This window comes from Panthera pardus, unplaced genomic scaffold, assembly GCF_024362965.1.
Source record: "Panthera pardus isolate Hobbes unplaced genomic scaffold, ASM2436296v1 HiC_scaffold_7, whole genome shotgun sequence".
Lineage (NCBI taxonomy): Eukaryota > Metazoa > Chordata > Mammalia > Carnivora > Felidae > Panthera > Panthera pardus.
In genome coordinates this window covers 56417253-56438340 of record NW_026527002.1, presented here as the reverse complement: position 1 = coordinate 56438340, position 21088 = coordinate 56417253, and the positions used below count along the sequence as shown (strand labels likewise).

Genomic DNA, 21088 nt, shown 5'->3' with positions numbered 1-21088 from the left:
GGAGGCTATAGTTGTGTCTTTAACTAAAAGAGTGCAATGGGGCCCAGTAGAGTCTACTACAGAGCCACTAGCAGGACACAAAGAATTGTCATTAGAGATGTACATGTGTGGAGATTGCAGAGACAATGAGTACGCATGAATGTGGAGATGAAGGAAGATGCATTTTTTGGATTCTTCTTCATGTCTTTCATGACGTGTCATTCTTTCTTTCTCCTTCATGAGTTCTTTGCTCTTCATTTCCTTTCCTTCTTTTCTCCTCTGATTTTGGGATTTAAACTGTAGAGAGGTGAGTAACACAGAGGTTGGGATTTTCAGGTCATATCTAAAGAGATAGAAAGTAGCAATGAGCAAGGGGCAATGAGCAGCTGAAAGATGAGATGTTGAAGGCAATAAAGCAAGAGAGCATCCTTGTACTCTTTTACCCAAAGTTCACAATAAAGCAACACAAACCTACAATGCACTCGTGCCAAAACTAATATATATATATCTGTTTGCTTTTTTTAATGTTTATTTATTTATTTTTGAGAAAGAGAGCATGAACGGGGGAGGGACAGAGAGAGGGGGAGGCAGAGACTCCTAAGGAGGCTCCCGGCCGTCAGTGCAGAGCCTGACTGACACAGGGCTTGAACTCATGAACCGTGAGGTCATGACCTGAGCTGAAATCAAGAGTCAGATGCTTATTGACTGAGCTTCCCAGGTGCCCCTTAAAAATATATTGGAATGGCCAAAATATTTTCTCTACCACTCATTAATCATCAGACTGTGATAAATATATATGAACAGTCACACTTTAGAAAAGGAATTTTGGAACATTAATTGTCTCTATATGTTGAAAAATTGCTCTGGTTTAAGGATGGATTAGTGGAGATTTCAGAAAGATAAGAAAGTGTGCAAGTGTCTCTTTAGATCTCAAAGGTAATCACAGTTTGAAAGAAAGGTTTATATGAAGATTGCTATATATTATATATTATACATATGACTCCCTGGTAAAATCTATTTGATATAATTCATTCAGTTCACATAAAGATAGCTGTCAAAGGGTTACTGATATACAAAACACGAGTCAAATTTTTACTGAATTTGCTTTTATGATATATAATCTGAAGTTTGAGTATCTTTTGTTTCCTAACAATAAATAAATGAATGAAATCGCAGGTAAGTGTTCTATACAGGTAACTTTAAAACTTGGTGCACAGTCATGAAATTTGATTTTTCATCTCACAATTAACAAACGTATTTTAGTCCTTATATGATCAAATAATAAAAATGTACTTTTAGAGGAAAGAATTAGCTTCTAAAATGCAATGACTCTTTCAAAACATGTTAAATAGTTCTATCTAATCACGAACTTGGGTAAGTATCTGTTCTTGTATCTTTTCCTTATTAATAGCAAATCAATATAATAGGGGTCTGAAACAAGCATGTTTATAAACTATGCCTAAATTCTCAAACCTTGTGCATCTTTTAACTTGTTTTGTACTTCCTATTCTTCGTCTAATTCTTTTATGATAAAAGGCGGCCATATCTCAGGTGTGATATGTGAATCCCTCACATATTAACAATAGAAACCATTATTTTTCTTAAAATTCCTTAACCTTCTCACAAAAAGAAGGAGGGAAGGTTGGCAAAATGGTTCCCTCTCTAATACAGTACTTAGAATGGATGTTTTTGGCTAAATTATATCATCGTTGGAATGAATGAATACATCCCTAGAAGTACTTACGGATAAGAAATAAACTGCCTCTGTGGAAAAGGACATATTCTCCTTGTTTGATTGTATTCACTGCACATGAGCTACTTCTTGCTGTGCAATAATTGATTTAGCTTGCATTTATTGCTGAGAAAGAAAGTATGATGTCTTTTAAAGCTATTTTAGAAAATGCATTGTCAATTGATTATATTTGATTACTAGTATGTGGTGTGAATGAGAGTTGACAATATTAACATTTATATCAAACAGTTTTAACTCAGACTTGATTAAGACTTGAAATGATTTCAACTTGTTTTTAATACCGTAAAGTATTCTGCTGTTCTGGCTGACACGGGACCTCTCGTTTTGTAGCTCAGTGTGGAGGTGCCATGTCAGATTTCAGCGGTGTGATCCTCAGCCCTGGGTTTCCTGGAAACTATCCCAGCAGTTTAGATTGCACGTGGACAATAAAGCTGCCCGTAGGTTTTGGTATGTATATTAAAAGCATATGAAAGAGTTTTCCGTATCATTAATGCATCCCTAGAAAGAAATATCAATGTGTAGTAAACACTCACAAATTATAGTTGACTTTGGCAGTTATATCAGTTAAGCAGTAAGATTTGGATTGCTTGAACCTTTCACTTGAAGTAGTAGGATAATTGAAAGCATATGGGCATTTTCTAATTTTATAGTTACATGATAGACAGATGGATAACTTTATGATATTTTCCAGTTGATTTTATGGATTTAGCCTGATTTAGATGTGTGTGGCAATAATAAATTCAATGTGAGTTTTTATGTATAATTATTTTGTAACTCTTTTGTCGTTGGAACCGAGTAGTATATAGATAAATTATTTTCTAGTAATTTATTGAATTTGTCTATTTTTTTTTTTGAGAGAGAGAGAGCAAGCAGGAAAGGGGCAGAGGGGAGAGAGAGAGAGAGAGGGCAAGAGTCTTAAGCAGGCTCCACACCTGGCACGGAGCCTGACGTGGGGCTCAATCTCATGACCATGAGATTATGACCTGAGCTGAAATCAAGAGTCAGATCCTTAACCGACTGAGCCACCCAGGCATCCCTGAATTTATATAATATTAATTGCAAATAAGTAAGATTTTACATTTGAAAATAGTACAAAATTTCTAATTTGGGGTTTATAACCCAGGTAGTTGTATACTGCATTGTATAGCATTTCATAGATTCTTTCTCACACTTCTATCACCAATATATTCTCATGCAGCTCCATATCACATGGGTCTGTATATGCTAAGTAGAAGTGATAGATGGATGATAGACTTGTTTATTAAATCACAGAAGAGGAGGATGGGTAGACTCCCTGTGAAGCACCCACAAACTTTGTGGATTTCGAGCAATGAAGAAATTCTGTACTATCTCACTTATTGCGGACTGAATTTAGTACCTCATTGCCCAAAGACATCTATGGTCTCAGAATAAAAATTCATATTTAAATATTTTACATAACTAAATATTTTACATAAATTCACAGAAAACTCGTTTTGACAATTCCTTACTGAGTACGTATTATAATCCAAGTACTATGCTAAGCTGGGAATAAAATGCATAGTGAAACAGATTTTGTACCTTTCCCCAGATAAGTTACAGTCATAATAAGGAGACAGATAGACAAATATGTTATTACAATAAACTATAATAAAGAACATAGGATTGTAATTATTACAGATATCCAGCCTCATCCAGGAAATGCAGAAAAGTCTTGTTAGAAGAATGATTCCTAAATTGTGACTTTATAGATAAGAATCAGCCCAACAAACAGGGTCAGTCTGTGGGGGATAGAAATTCTAGGTAAACAGAGTGACATGGAAAGATGCAGATGAAAAACTAAAGAAATTCCACAATAAAAAAATTCTCTCTTAAAAATAAAAGATTATTCTGGCTACAACATGGGAATTAACTCTGAAGTTATAGGCAAATTCTGTGTCCATTCATTGAACAACAATAACAATGCTAATGGATAAATAGGTTTGAACCTATATGGTTATTTTTATGTGTCTTTTAGCAGTCACTTAAGAGGACTCATCCAAGTTGCTTATGGAGCTAAATGAATTATTTTAAAATAAATTATTAAGCATATTTTATTAGAGTCATCATATCAACTTACCTTTTGTTAATACTTCCTTGATTTTATTTTTATTTTTATATTTTTATTTTTTTTTATTTTATTTATTTTTATTTTTATTTTTGAGACAGGGAGAGACAGAGCATGAACGGGGGAGGGTCAGAGAGAGAGGGAGACACGGAATCCGAAACAGGCTCCAGGCTCTGAGCTGTCATCACAGAGCCCGACATGGGGCTCGAACTCACAGATCGCGAGATCATGACCTGAGCCGAAGTTGGACGCTTAACCAACTGGGCCACCCAGGCGCCCCAATACTTCCTTGATTTTAAAAACCAAGTTCATTAAAATTAAAAGTAATACACATCTCTATTTTAGAAATGAAAACATTAGAGACATTCTGATTTGATTACATTTAAATAATGCCACCATTTTCTTTGAGTTTTGGTTAAATCAAAAATTAGTTCTAATGTATTTCAAAAAGGTACTTTGTAATTTTTGAAAAGAAAATTGAATATATTTTAAAATTAAAGGAGTAGTTTTTTACGTCCCTAAAACACTTGTTGACAAAATAATTTTTGAAAAGGAGGCTCAGGGGAAGTGTTTAGAAAAAATATACAATTCTTGGAACCTCACATATTAAGGTAGTATGTTCAAAGTTCCAAGAATTTGTGTAATTGTACAGAAACTTGTTTAAAATTTTAAAGCCTATTGTGAATGTTTCCCAAATGTACTTGCCTATAAAACTTTTTCCCCATGTGACAAAAACTTTTTGTGGCACTCTTTTTCCAGGAACAAAACGTGACGTTAGGTGAGAACTCCAGTGTAATCATTCAGAGCAAGAGACCAAGAGCCAAGGGGTCTGAGTTTGAATTTCAGCACTTTTAGGTCACTGTGTAATTTAGCATATTGGTTAGCTTCTCTGTGCCTCAGTTTCCTCATTCTCATGAGTACCTGTGAACATTAAATAAATTAGCACTTAGAGAAATAAAATAAATACATAAACACTTAAAAGAGTGTCTAGCAAACACTCGATAAATGTCAGATTTTATTACTAACAAGGTGGAGAATGATAGTTGTAGTAAAAATACCCTCTAATTCACTAAAATTGAGTATTAATTGAACTAGGCAAACATACCTCAGTGAGGCTTTTCTTTTTTCCATCTCAGAGACCTTTCACTATCTCACATTTGTATGTTTATAAAGATATTGAGACTACATAGCAATATGACAGCATATAACAATGATCACTAGATTTTATTGAGACTATTATATAAAAATCAGAATTATATTCTGATAAAATAGTAAAGAGCATGTAGATAAATTACATGCCTCAAAATGATATGTTGAGTAAGGTAATGTATCTCCTATAGATGAATGACTAATTTCTAATGCAATTGTGGAGTTTGATTATGTTAATAAATAAAAACTGCAATCATACTTTGGCTTCAAATTGGACTACTGCAAAATGCATATTTGCTGAATGACTTTTTACTTTTAAAAATTGCTTGATACAATTTTAAATGGCATTAAAGAGTAAGAAAGCCATTTTTTTTTTATTGGTTTTTGCTATGGCAACATTATAGTAAAGTGAAAGAGATATTCCCATGTGACAAGTAGTGGGCATTTGAGAGCAGTATTCTGTTACTTTGAACTATGGCAAAGCTAATTGCCCTAGCAAACAGCAAACCCATGGCCCAGATCTTGAGAGTATGGCTCTTAACCTGAAAGGAAACATGTAACTACAGTATTGTGAGTGTGCTTTGTGCATATGTGTGTGTGTGCCCATATTTAATCGGATAAAGCAATAAAGTACTGTTATTTGCTTTTCTTTTTTAGGTGTACATCTACAGTTTGTAAATTTTTCTACAGAAACCATACATGATTATTTGGAAGTAAGAAGTGGATCATCAGAAACTAGTACTGTTATTGGCCGACTGAGTGGTCCTCAAATACCATCTTCCCTATTTAGTACGACTCATGAGACCAGTTTATATTTTCACAGTGACTATTCACAAAACAAACAAGGGTTCCACATTGTATACCAAGGTGAGAATAATAGCAAAAAGTAAAAGCTTATTTAGCTCCAAATCAACTATTAGCAATCGAACTATTTTCTATATTCTGTTTTAGAAAGAGAAAGGAACCTACACTAAGTCAAGCCTCAATCAGGCAGATGTTTTTAATATTGCAATTTTTGGGCAACTGTATAGGGGAGATGATGTCTGTCTGAGCCCTTGGAAAATTCTAAGCACGAAAACAGGATTCAATTGGTCTTAATATACAATTAAAATAAGCAAGCCAAGGCAAGGCAGTTAAGCAAGGCAAGCTGGATATCAAAGATGTAACTTTGCTCATATATTAAAATAAGCATATTGAAAGATATTTTGTAGTACTCATGCAATATTTGTAAAATTATTTTCTTTATACTTCATCATGATAGAATATGGCATTCCTTCATTCCATTCCATTTCCATGAGTATATAAAATAAATACTTTGACAGTCATATTATTTTAGTCCTATTTCTATTATAAAATTGCTGCATAACCCTTTGCAAGATTATTACCCCTTTTGAGTAGAGACCCAGCCTCAAGTGTTAACTCTCCAGATCCAATCTAACATAGACTAGAGCTCCACTCCGTTACTTTATTTGCATGATGGAGTTAGTAATAGTACGTCCCAGATTAATTGTTTTGTTTTATATGATGAAATTAATTTGAAATATGTGCCATGATATATACCATTAGTAAATATTTAGTGCATTTTAGCTATGTTTAGTATTATATTATTTCCGATTTTTTAAGTCTAGTATTTAAAATTAAATATTTAAAGTTGTATTTTATGCAATGTAGTTCCAATGACTACAATTTTTAATCATAATATAATTACATCTCACAATAATATATATCAATAATATATAATATGTTATATATTACATGTTGGTATAATATATTATATATTATATGTTGATATAATATATCAATAATAATATCACATTAATTACATCTCTGCCATAATTATTAAAGTATTATATAAGCATGTGATACTTTTGGATGTGAGGTCCACAAGAGCAGGTATCTTTGTCATGTTCATCGATGTATCTCAAGTGCCAAAATAACAGTAAGAGCACAACAAATATTTACCGAATAAAAGTAGATACCACAAAGGAAATTTAAGAATAGTTAAAATAGAACATCCAACTACATGGTTCTAAAATAATTACAATTTGCATTGTGCTTGCATACATAATTTAAGAGCACAGGATCACACATCATCCTTTACATAAAATAGAAATCATTTCTGCCACCTCTCAGTGCAGAATCAACCATGTTCCCAAGGAATTTAATTATTTCAAAAACAGTTGGGCAACTGATTTAAGTTTCTTATTTGCTGCTAGAAGACACAGAGCTATATTTGTAGTCCCTCTCTAGCAGGTGTTCAGGGCCTTAAGCCAAGCACTTTGCTACTTACCTTAAACCAGGCTTCGTCTTCTTTTTTCCTGCCTTCTTTTTCCTGCTGCCTCTCAAAACAATGCTCTTATCTGAATGATGTAAAACTAGAATTTAAACTTTACTAACTGCATTTTTCAGTCAATGTGCCCTTGAAAAAAGATTCATTAATTGGATAATAAAAGCGTAAAAGATATAGAATTTTTACTATTATTGATATAATATTAATATTTTTGACATGAGCCATGTGTTAACAATGATCACTAAATACTGTGAATTATATTTAATTTTAAAACTATCTCTTCTTTAATGCATTTATATCAGTTGAGTTAATAGCATTTTTGAGAAATAGGTTAATTTATACAGATTCAAAGAATCAATGTTACTTTTGGATGATTTTGTGATTAGCTTTTGAGAACTTTCTGAATTTTGGAAAAAAAGAATATCATACAATTCAGTATATTTTTCTACTGAAAAAATGGCTGCCAAGATTAATATTTTACTGGCAACATTATTGTGATGTTAAGCCCCCTATTGTAAATGTTATGGGGTGAGAACTTTTTCCTGAAAATTTAAAATCTAACCTATATTTCCTTATTAAGGCAAAAGGCTTAGAAAATAAAATGTTATAGAAGTTATCACAGGATTATATATCTGTCTGAGTCTTATCCTACTCCAAAGTATCTAATTACCTAAACTTATTGTGATACTCTTTCACAATATATGGAAGTCAAATCATTATATTGTATACCTTAAACTCATGCAACACTGTATGTCAATTATATCTTAATAAAACTGGAAAAAAAAACCTTTTAAACGTGAGAAAGGGTTTATTTAGTAGAGTAACAAATTCTGACTCCTAATCATCAAATTATACACATTTGTCTTAAATTGGAATGACTCCTTTGGCTTTGATATTTGTGTGTGTGTGAGATATGAATTCAAACAAAAAAGACAAAGAATAAAAACACTTAACATCTTAAAAGGATTGTTTATTAATTCTGAAATATCTACTCTTAAAAAATGAGTTATATTTTTAATAAACAACTTAAGGTTACATATTCAAGTATAAATGCAGTTTTGATTTGGGGAATTTAGAATTCAATGGTCAGGAGCAAAATATTTCTGACCACTGATAATTTAAATTTTATTAATTACAATATAATTTTGAACTTCTTGAAAACAAAATCCCAAATATTAATAATACTGATATGAGTATATGAATATTTATGCTGTTTATAGTTTCAAAATTTATTTAGTAATGCTCATTAAATACCTACCGTGTAAAAGGCAATGGACAAAACTTTTAGTATATAGTGATAAATATAATAGGAGCTTTGATTTCATACAGAGTGTAGTACAAGAGAAGTATGAACATATAAACATGCAGTTATACTAAGCCAAAAATATCATGATAACTGAAATATAAAATTTATATTAGAAGGAAATGTGTTTCCTGATATTTTATCTTATTAAATAACTTATTTGGAGAAATTGAACAATGGGATATTACGGTTTGTTTGTTTTTTTTTTTTTTTAGAGAAAAAATAGTAAAAAATTTAAAAAGTCTCAGAGTTAGGCTTACACATATGTTTATTCTGTTCTGTGTGCATGCAATGTAACCACGAAGCAATTGCATTCTATGGATAGGAATCAGAATATGTCTGATTAAAATTGTACGAGTAACTTACATTTTCATTAAAAGTTATAATTTAGATAGGTTGCATAAATGGGTGTAGCAACTGAATGCATTTCTATGAATCGCACTAACATTTTAAATATGACAATTGTAGACACAAGAAGAAGTTTATATCTCACTGCCGTTGACATCACTTATTATAAATCTGAATTACTATTTATAACCAACAGCAGGCAGTGCTGCATTCATTTTGCAAGTTGCCAATAGTACCCGTCTGTGGTATTCCGATATTCAGCAACGAAAACCGTTTTCCTTTTTCCCTTTTCCAGCCTATCAGTTGCAAAGCTGTCCTGATCCACGCCCGTTTCGAAATGGTTTTGTAATTGGCAATGATTTTACTGTGGGTCAAACCATTTCATTTGAATGTTTCCCTGGATACACACTAATTGGAAATTCAGCTCTCACTTGCCTTCATGGAGTGAGTCGTAACTGGAATCATCCACTTCCAAGGTGTGAAGGTATGCTTCTAACTTGAAGCTATGTTTTAGGTGATATCGTCTGTGTTTCATAATTTTTGTCTTGGCACTCAATTTTGTCTTCCTTTTCAAATAGCATGTTAAATGTGTAATCTTTCAGTTGAGAATTAGAGTCAGGTCAAAACCCTGAAGGCTCCAAAATGAATAACTGATTTTATCATTATTGGCAGGAATTCTAACCTTCTCCGTTAGAAGTGAAAATACAGTTGATTAACACTTCAGAGCTTCTCCTCTGTCTCTCTGAGTGCGTGTGCCTATATTTAATAATCATTCTTACACAAGCCCATAATGCAGATATCGCTACTGAATTTGGGCTCATTTTCTCTAAAAATCCTTTTGAATAAAAAAGACTTGAACCTTTTATAAGGCTTTGTATGTATACATGATATGAGATGAAAGTTGAACAGCAGAAAATCTAGTTTACTAGTCTAAGAATAGTTAGTGGTAATTATATAGCATACCTCACATTGAAAAATAAATAAAAGCAGATTATATGCATGTATCACCAACCTCATTTTATATACTTTAACTGAGATGAAACATAACACAGATATATTTTATACTGCTTGAGAGATGCAATGTTTGCCTTTTTCTCTATCATCAGTTTATTGTTATTTTATTTTAACATTTTTGTGTGTGTCTTTTCTGTAGCTCTTTGTGGAGGAAATATAACTGCAATGAATGGCACCATTTATTCTCCTGGGTATCCTGACGAATATCCTAACTTTCAAGACTGTTTTTGGCTTGTAAGAGTACCCCCTGGGAATGGAATCTACATCAATTTTACTGTGCTTCAAACAGAACCAATCTATGATTTCATTACTGTATGGTAAGCCAGCACCATTGTTGTTGATTGATTCAACTATATGTAACGGTGAAACAAGGTAGGAATGAAAGCATATCACAATCCTCTGCACACGTTGCCATCTGATATTTGAATTGGTGTGAGTAACCGAGGGTGACAGTGTGTGGTTTGTACAATGAGACAAACAAGAGAAATAGGTTTTGGCTTATTTGCCCATGAAGTAGCTAAACACTTAGAACAAAAATTTTCATGGGTGAAAAAAGATGGAAAGTTATTATGAATAGCAGAATAAGTGTAAGATAAGCAAGTTCTCTATAACACCAGTGAAATTTAAAAGCCTATGTTCAAATCATAATAATTTAATGAATGAATTTGTCATTATAATTTGTTATAGAATAGTATCTTTGCATTATAATTATCCTGTTAATGAAAAATCTTTATTTAAAAATATATTATAAAGAAAACGGGGTGCCTGGGTGGCTCAGTTGGTTGAGCATCTGACTTCAGCTCAGGTCATGATCTCACGGTTTGTGGATTCGAGCCCCATGTTGGGCTCTGTGCTAACCGGTTGCTCAGAGCCTGGAGCCTGCTTCAGATTCTTGTGTCTTCCTCTCTCTCTGCCCCTTCCCTGCTCATACTCTGTCTCCGTCTCTCAAGGATAAACATTGAAAAAAAATTTTTAATAAAATATGAAGAAAATCTCTACATTAATTCTTGACAATTGGTTACAGAACTACTAGATGAGTCTAAGATTCCTTCCAAATGTAATAGTCTTTGTTTCTCAAGATTATTTTGAAGAAAATAAAAGGAGGGCAAAACTCAAGTGTTTGGAACGAAATGGGTTGTGGTAAAAAAAGGAAAAAAAAAGGACAATGTAATTGGTTACAACTAATATGGATGCATTTTATTTTGGCAAATATGTGATGTATTTTTATACTTTACATTTTTAGATATATTATTACCTAAATAAACATAAAATGTACCAATATGATTTGGCCCTCATTGGGTATTTCACCTCTTGTCTCTTTATCATTTCATAAGTAATACTTTCTTCAAATCTTGTGCAAAACTTCCTTAAAAAAAAAATCTCAATCTCTTTCTCTTCTGTCTCTCTCTCTAACAGGGATGGACCAGACCAAAACTCACCTCAGATTGGGCAGTTTAGTGGCAATACAGCTTTGGAATCAGTCTATAGCACTTCAAATCAGATTCTAATCAAATTTCACAGTGATTTCACAACAAGTGGCTTTTTTGTGCTCAGTTATCACGGTTGGTATTATCTAAGAGTTTCTATTTTAGTTGACACTATTTCAATTTAAAACTGTCCTGGAAAAATTGAGTGTAATATATATTTAACCAATGATTGAAAAGGTATTAAAATTTGACACTTTTTTTTTTTTAATCATTTCAAACACATTTACTTGCAAAGAAGGACCTCGTCTAAACGTTCAGGGGCATTAAAATGTGAGCAAATGGAAATAGGAAATAAATCAGTCAGTAATTACTCAGTAGAAAATAATCATTTTTGTGTGGAAACCAATAAAAGAGAACCAGCTGTTCATATTTTATTGCATGTAATTTTCAGACATCAATAGATTTTTCAATACAAAATGTTTAATCTATTCAACCTGCTGTGAGTCTTTCTAAAAATAGCATCCAATATCTTTATGCTTTGGATAATATTATTCATTTATACTCTTATTTCAAAACCGTTTCTATTCTAGAATCTTACAGTTTTAAGTGACTATTCCAGATCATTAAGTTCATAGCTTTTACTCCTGTGAAATAATTTATGAAGAGTTTCAATTTTAATTCTTTTTATAGATTTATTCTGGGTCCTCTCTTCATAACATTAACCTTTTGAAAGAACATTTAGATGGTTGACAGAGCTTTTTAAAAAAGTTCCTTTTATCTCAAATTGACTGTATTCCATTATAAATAAGAAAATGTTTATTCCTAAGGCTAAACCCTTTCTCTGCTATGACCATAGTTCCATAAAGCACTTTCTGCTTTATGATTTTGTCAGACCAACTCCCTGTGTAACCAACAGGATCAGTAAGCTACTGTATTACACTTACAGAAGCTATGTAAAAATTTGATAGATGAACATGTGCTTTGTCTTATTATATTAATATACAATGCAAATTTTTCATCTTTTCTAATACAAAGTAAGAAAGCCTTTGATATTCAAAGCTTATATTCCATGAAAAATACCTTAATTCAAGTATGGTTATACTCAAAGATATTTAAAGCCCATCGGGTCTAGAAATAGAGAATAGACAGAAAATATTTGTTTGCTTAATCTCGGCATTTACCAGGCAGTAAATCGTATACAGTTTGTGCATTTTTAGTGGCTCACAGCTGTCAGAGCTGCATGTACACTCTGACATTGGCCAATTAGAAAGTGAGGCATTCTGGGACACCCAAGTGGCTCAGTCAGTTAAGCGTCTGACGCTTGATTTCAGCTCAGGTCAGAACTTGATCTCACAGTTCATGAGTTTGAACCCCCTGTTAGGCTCTGTGCTGACAGTGCAGAGCCTGCTTGGAATTCTCTCTCCCTCTTTGTTCCTCCCCCACTCAGGTGCGCTCTCTCTTTCTCTCTCTCTCTCAAAATAAATGGATGAACTTAAAAATATGGAAAGTGAGGCATTCAGTGAGATAACTTTTATTCAACGTGTTAATTTTTTTAAGAACTCATTTGTCTTAGTTTGTTTTTTGGTTTTTTTTACTGAATTGGTCATTGATGCTGACAGTATGTAGGTACAGTCTAAGGCTACAAAAGTAGCTTTATTACTTTGATAGATAATCTTAACCTGGGAACTGATACATTAAATAATAGTTAAGGTCAAAAGATGAATTGTTGCTGAACTGTATTTTGTACATTTTTTTTTCTCTTCAGGGGACCCTGCATACATTTCTATTATTTTGTGTCCTGCCTGAACACGTACTAAAGAAGGAATTATTCATTGATAAAATCTGAATATCCATAAGATTAGCTCTATAGAGAGCATAAATTCTTATAAAACTTTGGAGATGTTTCACAGGAGAAATATTGCCAAAGAAAAAGACGTCTGTGTGCATGTGTGTGTGTGTGTGTGTGTGTGTAGAAAATATAAGGATGACTGAATGTCACACACATAATATAAAGTGAATTTACATGGACATTTACATGAATGTCTATACATATATTCTCATTCCAAAATATGTTTCACTTGATTTTTATAACTAATTTTTGAGTCATGTACAATATAAGAGCATTAGCTTAGGGACAAGGAAGATCAAATATTCATTCAGCACTTTGTTTTCCAGTTGACTTTGGACAAGTTACTCTTTGGCTTTTGCTTTCTTCAGTTGTAGAACACGTGGTGGGATTGCTGACAGGCTGAATGAGAGACTAACTCTAGAGAGAGAAATTACTCCAATACAGCAATATATTAGGTTGAACTATATTAAATTATTGGTCAAAAAATGCTGAATATTTGGCACATTTGTAGAGCTCAACCCAAGTAAGTGCTGTCGTTATTACTATTATCAGCATGAGATTGCAGCCATGTTAGGAAACTGCAGGCAATGGATACTATATAGTTACCATAGTGCCCGGCAGAGTTAATGTTCAGTAAATGTTCCTTTCCTCAGCATATCTTATCTCACATTTTAGATTTTGTAATAGAGGGCTTATATTTATGTTTATACATTAAATTTCATAATAGGGCACGACTGCCAGAGCCTAGAAAACCCGCCATTGAATCAACATCCCTGGGAATCTTACGTAAACCTCAAAATAACCTTGAAATTTGAGAATGTAGCCAGGGTTCATGTTAAACATTGACAGATGTCTTCCATTCCACCCTCCTTAGTAGGATAATTTTCCTAAAGCACTGCTTTCATTCTGACTCTCCTTTTCAAGATCACGGGATCCCTACATTAAATCAAATTTAAAACTACCCTATAATCCAGTTCAATGAATCTTTCTCCGCAGTGCCTGCCGGCCCTGAGTACAATCAGATTGGTTCTCGTGCTGCCTCCTCAACTCCCATTCCTAAATGATTTCTTACTCATATTCAGTTCTTTTTGTCTCCCTCTCTTAAGTTCCATATCCCCCACTTCTTGGTAATTCCAACTCATAGGGATCTTAACCACCTTCTAAATTATTGCACTTTTCTTACCAAACTTTTGAGAACTTAATTACATCATGGTGTATTCTTGCAAGTTTAATAATACTGAGTACTTTTTCGAGGACATAGATCACATTTATGCTTCCTAACCTTTTTATATTTTTATTACTGAGTGATTATATTTTAGTGCTGCAGTGGGAAGTGTGAGTTCAAATTCTTTTTTTTTAAGTTGAGTTTGAGGTGTGTTACTTAGAACTTTTAAAGATTATTTTATGATCATGAATATGAGTGCATATTTTCACTCACAGAAATAAAAACGATGACTGTTTTCAAACTACTATTAATATAATTAATACAATATAATACGACTACAAATATAGTATTTGCTTCCCGAGCCCATTTTAGGTAGCTATGACTCAGTGCCAAAATGAGCTCCATAACAGTCAAAATATTGGTCAAGTTGTTGAGTAATTTGATAAGTAAACCAGGGAGGTTATACACTATTTAACACTTATTTTAAGCTGATTAAGTATATCTAAGCTTAGAATGGTTTACTCCCCAATTCAGTTTTCTTTAAACTCTGTTACTGATTTAATAGCTCCTTATGTTATGCCCTACTGTAAGTCAGAAGTGGTCTTCTTAGGACTTGTGTATTTATTTTATAAATTTGACACATTAATCTTTTCATATACTTTCTTAAGATCACACTGATCAGTTAGGCTTTATTTATTAATGTATTTTGAATATATTTGAAAAGAGTAAAAATGAGATTTTCCCCCTACCCTGACTGCCTTTATGACATTCAGCCAGCCATCTGTCTTTTATAAAATATCACCTTCATAAAACCTTTCATGATCAAAAATAACATTCATAAAAAGCTTTGAAAAATGAAAGTTCTGTGCAGTGAAAAAATAGGACAGGTGTAAATGTTGAGGCACTTTATCTCAGACATCATATTTCTTTTTTATCTGAGGAAATGTTTTTGTGTCTCTATTGCTGGGATTGTAATTTCCTAAAGTAAGAGCTAAATTTTCTTGATATCTGCCATAGAGTCAAGATGTGTTTGGCTTACAACAAATAATAACAATATTCAGTCCTAATCAGTGGCTTCCTAAAAGTAAATTACACAAAACTGGTTTTAACTGCATTGTTTTTGCAGACACTGACTTTCCATATCAATCACAATAATAGTAATAGCTACCATTTACTGAAAACTTAATATGTTGGATACTCAGCTAGCTACTTTTCATGTATTGCCAATTTTTGTGATAGTTTTACAAAGTATTATTACCCCCATTTTAATAATGAAAGAACTAAAAGAAAAAAATTAACCTACATCAAACTAGAGAACTAATAAATAGAAAACCTGCCTGGAATTCAAAATAGTTTCATCGGACCCCAAAGAATGACCTCTTTTTAAATAATGACGACAGCATTAGCAACAATAAAAATAGCTAAAATATATAGAATTCTTACTAAATGCCACACAATGTCCTAAGCTGGTATTGCCTAACACATAGGTTATATTTATAAATTTTTTAAATGTTTATTTATTTTTGAGAGAGAGACAGAATGCGAGTGGGACAGGGGCAGAGAGAGAGGGAGACACCGAATCTGAAGCAGACTCCAGGTTCTGAGGTGTCAGCACAGAGCCCAACGCGGGGCTCAAACTCACGAACCGTGAGATCATGACCTGAGCCGAAGTCGGATGCTCAACCAACTGAGCCACCCAGGTGCCCCACACATAGGTTATATGTAATGGTAAATCAAATTTTTCTTTAAAAATTCAGCCCACGTGATTTTCATTTTTAGCCAGGTAATAGGTCATCTCATTTTCTAGAAGATAACTCTCCTAATTAAAACTTAGAACTTCAAAGCTCTTAGTGCTTCTCTTCTTCAGGACCTACAAACTAACAAAAACATGTAGGTTTACTGCAACTTAGTATGTTCTTTACAGTTTCCAAAGTGTGCTATAGTCACTATGTGAAGAGAAGATAGTTTTTATTGGGTGTCTGACTTATGGCAACCAAAACAACTAGGAAACTATAGTGTAGCCAAAATATATATTTATTCATTTAAAACTGAAGGTAGTATTATTACACTTAAATCTATTATCCAGGGCATCACTTTTTCTAACATCAGAATATTAGAGGACCTCACTTTATATACAGATGACTTTCTTAATAACCATAATAGAATTCAATTTATATTTTCCGTTGTTTTCCATTATTGGCACAACTGTAAAAGAATGAGTTGATTATATATCGGCTTCCAGATAATTTTTAAGAAATGTATTTAAAAGGCTTGTAATGTCTTTTAGGTCATCTTTTAAGTTTCTGTTGCCTTTACAATAAATGCTGCATTTAGGGAAAGTATATTTAACTCCACAAAGTCCCATCCTAAAAGAGACCGCTGCAGGTATAAGGACACATTTTATATAAAACATAAATCACCATTGCTTTGAACTATGTGACCCCTTTGGCTCACACAACCTAAAGACCTGACCTCCTTTCATATGTCAGTAGATAGAGCATTGAACTCAAAGTGTTTCATTGTTTGATATCTGGAGAGCATAGGGGGTTTGGACATCATACAATAATATATATATATATATAATGTGGTGAAGAAACTAAAAAGCCAAACTGATGAAACCATTTTGAGGAAAAGATAATACCATTTACTACTAAGTGACTAAAATCATGCCAAAATTGCTTACTGTATTTTGACATTTGGCTCTATGTGCACACCCATTGATAAGTTGTAGCATTGATTTTGTATGATGAGTAGGTTTATTTGTTTACTGTAATGAGTGAGACAACACACCATGAGGGACTCTGTGGTGCCCCAGTAAAGAGGGTATTAGGAGAGGCTTGTTACAGGAGTTGGGCTGTGTAAGATGGTTCTGGAAGGTTCAAGGGAGCATGATTTATCTCTGGATTGGGTGTTGTTAGAAAATTGGAGACGTTCTATAATTGGATGTTTTGGTACTTTTATTTTTTCTAGAAGGTGGAAGGAATGGAACATACCTGGAACAATAATTGGTATGGAAGCAAATTTGCTCATATTAGCTGAGATGGAAGTCTCTTGGTCTCTTTGGCAGTTTGGATAGTGTTGTTATTTTTTGTTGTGCTCAGACATAATTATGGAAAGGTCTTCTTTTTGTCTTGTTCCAACAAGGTCAAAGAGTTGTCATGTCTGATGCTAGATGTTAGTGAAATTGTTATTGGTCAACAGTGGAAAGTCAGGGCCTGTCAATTAGAGCCAGGCCAGTTCGAAGCTGAGAGAACACCTGAGCTGTGTGTTTTGTTTGTTTGTTTGTTTGTTCTATTTTCTTTTCAATATGCAGGGTAGTTTATGATAGTTAAAGATAGCTTATAGCATCTTTGTTTAAAGCCAAAAGCAAAGCAAACAATGGTGGTGAACGGGGAGAGGAAAATAGAGACTGACAAAGATCAAATGATAATGCTGATGTGTTCTGTTTTCTACTGATGTGCCAGGTGACTCAACTACATAGAGAAGAGATCCTTGGCATATCACTCTGCAGATTCTAATGAGCTTAGTACTAAGGCAAGATATTTTCAATGAGCTATCTGAATATTGGGAACTTAATTCATACAGCAGATATTGAAACGTTTTTATGGATAATTCAGGACACTTCCTAATAGTTTTGTTTACTATACTGCTGTTATTCCATCTCTAAAGAAATACCAAGAGTGACTTCTTATTCATTCTTTTCTCATGATAGGGACTTATTCAGTTTCAACTCTAAATCCAGACATGAGTCATTTGCTCCTGATTTCTAAGATTCTTCCTTATATAGGCAGAGAAACAAACTGATTGTAAAATATTAATGGAGTAAAAGTGATATTTGTAAGTAATTTAAGCACTGCTAAAACTTTCCTGTATGGTTCATGTCAACTTGCTAGCAGATTTTCTCCAAGATGGAAAAAAATGTGTGTATTATTTTTCTCACTTAATTAGAACTTGGAAGTATTTATTTTAAACACTCCTAACTCTTCTTTCAAGTGGATCTGCTTTAAGTTACTTTACATAACTTTTGAAATAACATTGAAAAATGTGCATAACTGAACATATCCTTATCAATGTTTTTCCTCCTCCAAATCTTCCCTAAATCATGAAATTATTGTACTTCAATTTTCCTGAGTCACCATGAAGCATACCAGTGGTTAGACAGAGCTTAGAATTTATAAGGGAACAGAGGAAATTATCATTTTTTCCTCTGTAAGAGATACTGTGTTGGTACTTGGCAGAAAGGTTGCACACTTGTGCTTTTTTGGTTTAGAGAAGGAATGGCAATTTGTCAGTGTTCTGTGTTTTTTATGAAGAAGCCTTTAATAGTTCAGTTGAACCGAAGTAGATAAATGTAGCATTCTTTTCTGGAATTGGGTTGAACATTTCATTATAAAGAAAATAAGAAATTAAAAATAACTGACAAATGTTGCCAGATTTAAACTTTAAAGTGATAGAGAACAAACTGAGGGTTGATAGAGGGAGGAGGGTGAGGGATGGGCTAGATGAGTGATGCATATTAAAGAGAGAACTTGTTATGATGAGCACTGGGTGTTGTATGTAAGTTGCATGAATCACTAAACTCTACTCCTGAAACCAATATCGCACTGTATGTTGAGTAACTAAAATTTAAATTAAAATAACTAACTAGCTAACTAACTAAATAAGATTAAAAAATAATAAAGTGACTTCAAGAAGAAAATCTGTTGGATCAGCAACAGGACATCTACACACATCTGAACCAAACATGGCACCATGTAAGCAGTAGTCATCCTCCAAAGATACTGACATGTAGAATATGATGCCCCCATGTAATTATTAACTAGTAAGTGGCATCGTAAATCTGAGGGACATGTCAAATGAAATGATTCTTATAAAAAAACACAGATTTAAGTCAGAAGTATATTCTAAATATGTAAATATCTATTATACAGCTTTTTTTCATTAATGGTCATAACTGTAAAGGTGCTTCTAAATAGAACAATCTGCGAAAAGCATGGACTAAAATATATGTTCTGCCTACAACCGAATGTGTGGCCTTGTTTACCTCATTTCATTTCTCTAGGTCTGTTTTATTCCTTCGACTCCCTAAAAAAAGAAAAAAAGTCAGACTAAATATTTGTATCATAGCTTCTGGTTCAGACAATCTAGGGTACTACCCCATATAATATTGAGTATTCATCCTAGATCTGTTTATTTTCTTCCAAAATAACCTAAGTAGATACATTACAGAGGATGTAATATTGCTTTAATTCAATTAGTTCTTAGTTAATATTTTTAAAAGATGATTTCCAGAGCACTGTACTAGCAGTTTTAAGACCAAGACATATGCAACACATACATAGCTATCAAATGAGTTATTGAAGCTAAGGACTTTCTGTTACAGTGTAGTGTACATCTGGGTAAAACAAATAAGGAATCTCAGCATTTTCAAATATCCAGTTTAAAGCACAATAGAACCAAGGTGAATAGTTTGATGTATCCTGGGAAATCACATGGGTACTAGCCCTTTGCATGACATCGGGGTTGTGAGCAGAGTCATGTCAGATTGAGATTATACGTGTCCGGGGCATAGCCGTAATCACAGCTGCCATGCTCACGTTAACCTTTGCCAAACAGGGACTGCATTCTCCCTTTGAAATGAAACGTGTCTGGCACAATTCTAAGCACTTTACAATATATTAACTCATCTTAGATTTATGTTTATTTTACAGTTGAGAAAACGAAAGCCCAGAGTCTGAGCAGTTTACCTAAGGTCATGGAGCTAACAAGTAGCGGAGCCAAGATCTGAACACAGTCAGCTTCCAGAATAAAAACTAGGTCAGGCTGCCTTGTGCACAAAAGATTTTACTCATCAACACAAATTGGAGAATATATATCTTTCTTTCCAGTGATGTTTATTGGGTTGATAGAAACATCGTCAGAAAAATCAGAGCTGCACAGTTTAATTCCTCTTCAGTTACATCACACCTTAAACTGTTGCCTTATTACACCGTGCTCCTACCAACCGAGATAATATGCCTAAACTATTCATAATTATTTAAGTAATTGTCAAATCAGAGTGTTTTTCATAAATAAAAAGTGAAACTTGGGAAAAGCGAAAGTATAATTTACCACATGTTCTTATTCATCGGCGAACACCAAATATGTGGAAGGAACTGAACTCCAATTTGATACAAGAGCTTACCCTTATAGAGTACTTACTATGTGCCAGGCACTGCTCCGAGTGCTTTGTGTATAGAAACATTTTGATCCTTAAAATCACCCTTTGAGCTGGCATAACGTTATTACTATTTTCACTGCTATTCACAAGTGAGAAGAAGTGAGGTTGAGATTAAGTAACTTGCCCAATATTTCCCAATTTGTCAGCATTGGAAACAGGATTTACAACCAGAGAGAGTCTGGACTGGGTTCATACTCAATATGGTAAGAATTTATTTCATATATAGCTTTTTCTCATTCATTATTCATTCTTTCATTGTCCTAGCATTCAATCACTCAGCAAACATTTATTGACTACTTCCAGGCCAGGTACTGTGTTATGACCTGAGAAGTTAGCTGCTGATAAGATAATCAAAAGTCCCTGTTCTCACACAGTCTATATTCTAGTGTAAGGAAATGGACAGTAAACAATTCTTACGGATTGTGAAAATTGCTAGAGGGAGAATAGATGTGAAACAGAGTAACTGCAAGAGGTTAACTCTAGTTAACATGAGTTAATAGGGACA

At 33.4% G+C, this 21088-nt stretch overlaps 1 protein-coding gene across 6 annotated transcripts in view; it reads left to right on the top strand.

Moving 5' to 3' along the window:
• CSMD3 (CUB and Sushi multiple domains 3) overlaps positions 1-21088 on the top strand; it is a 1247213-nt gene that overhangs the window by 1122943 nt on the left and 103182 nt on the right. For all 6 annotated transcript variants that reach the window (XM_053896606.1, XM_019467839.2, XM_019467838.2 and 3 more), the window contains 5 exons: positions 2063-2179; positions 5625-5834; positions 9204-9392; positions 10062-10239; positions 11339-11484. In XM_053896606.1, the coding sequence (XP_053752581.1) occupies positions 2063-2179; positions 5625-5834; positions 9204-9392; positions 10062-10239; positions 11339-11484 (840 nt within the window). The remainder of the gene's footprint in view (positions 1-2062; positions 2180-5624; positions 5835-9203; positions 9393-10061; positions 10240-11338; positions 11485-21088) is intronic.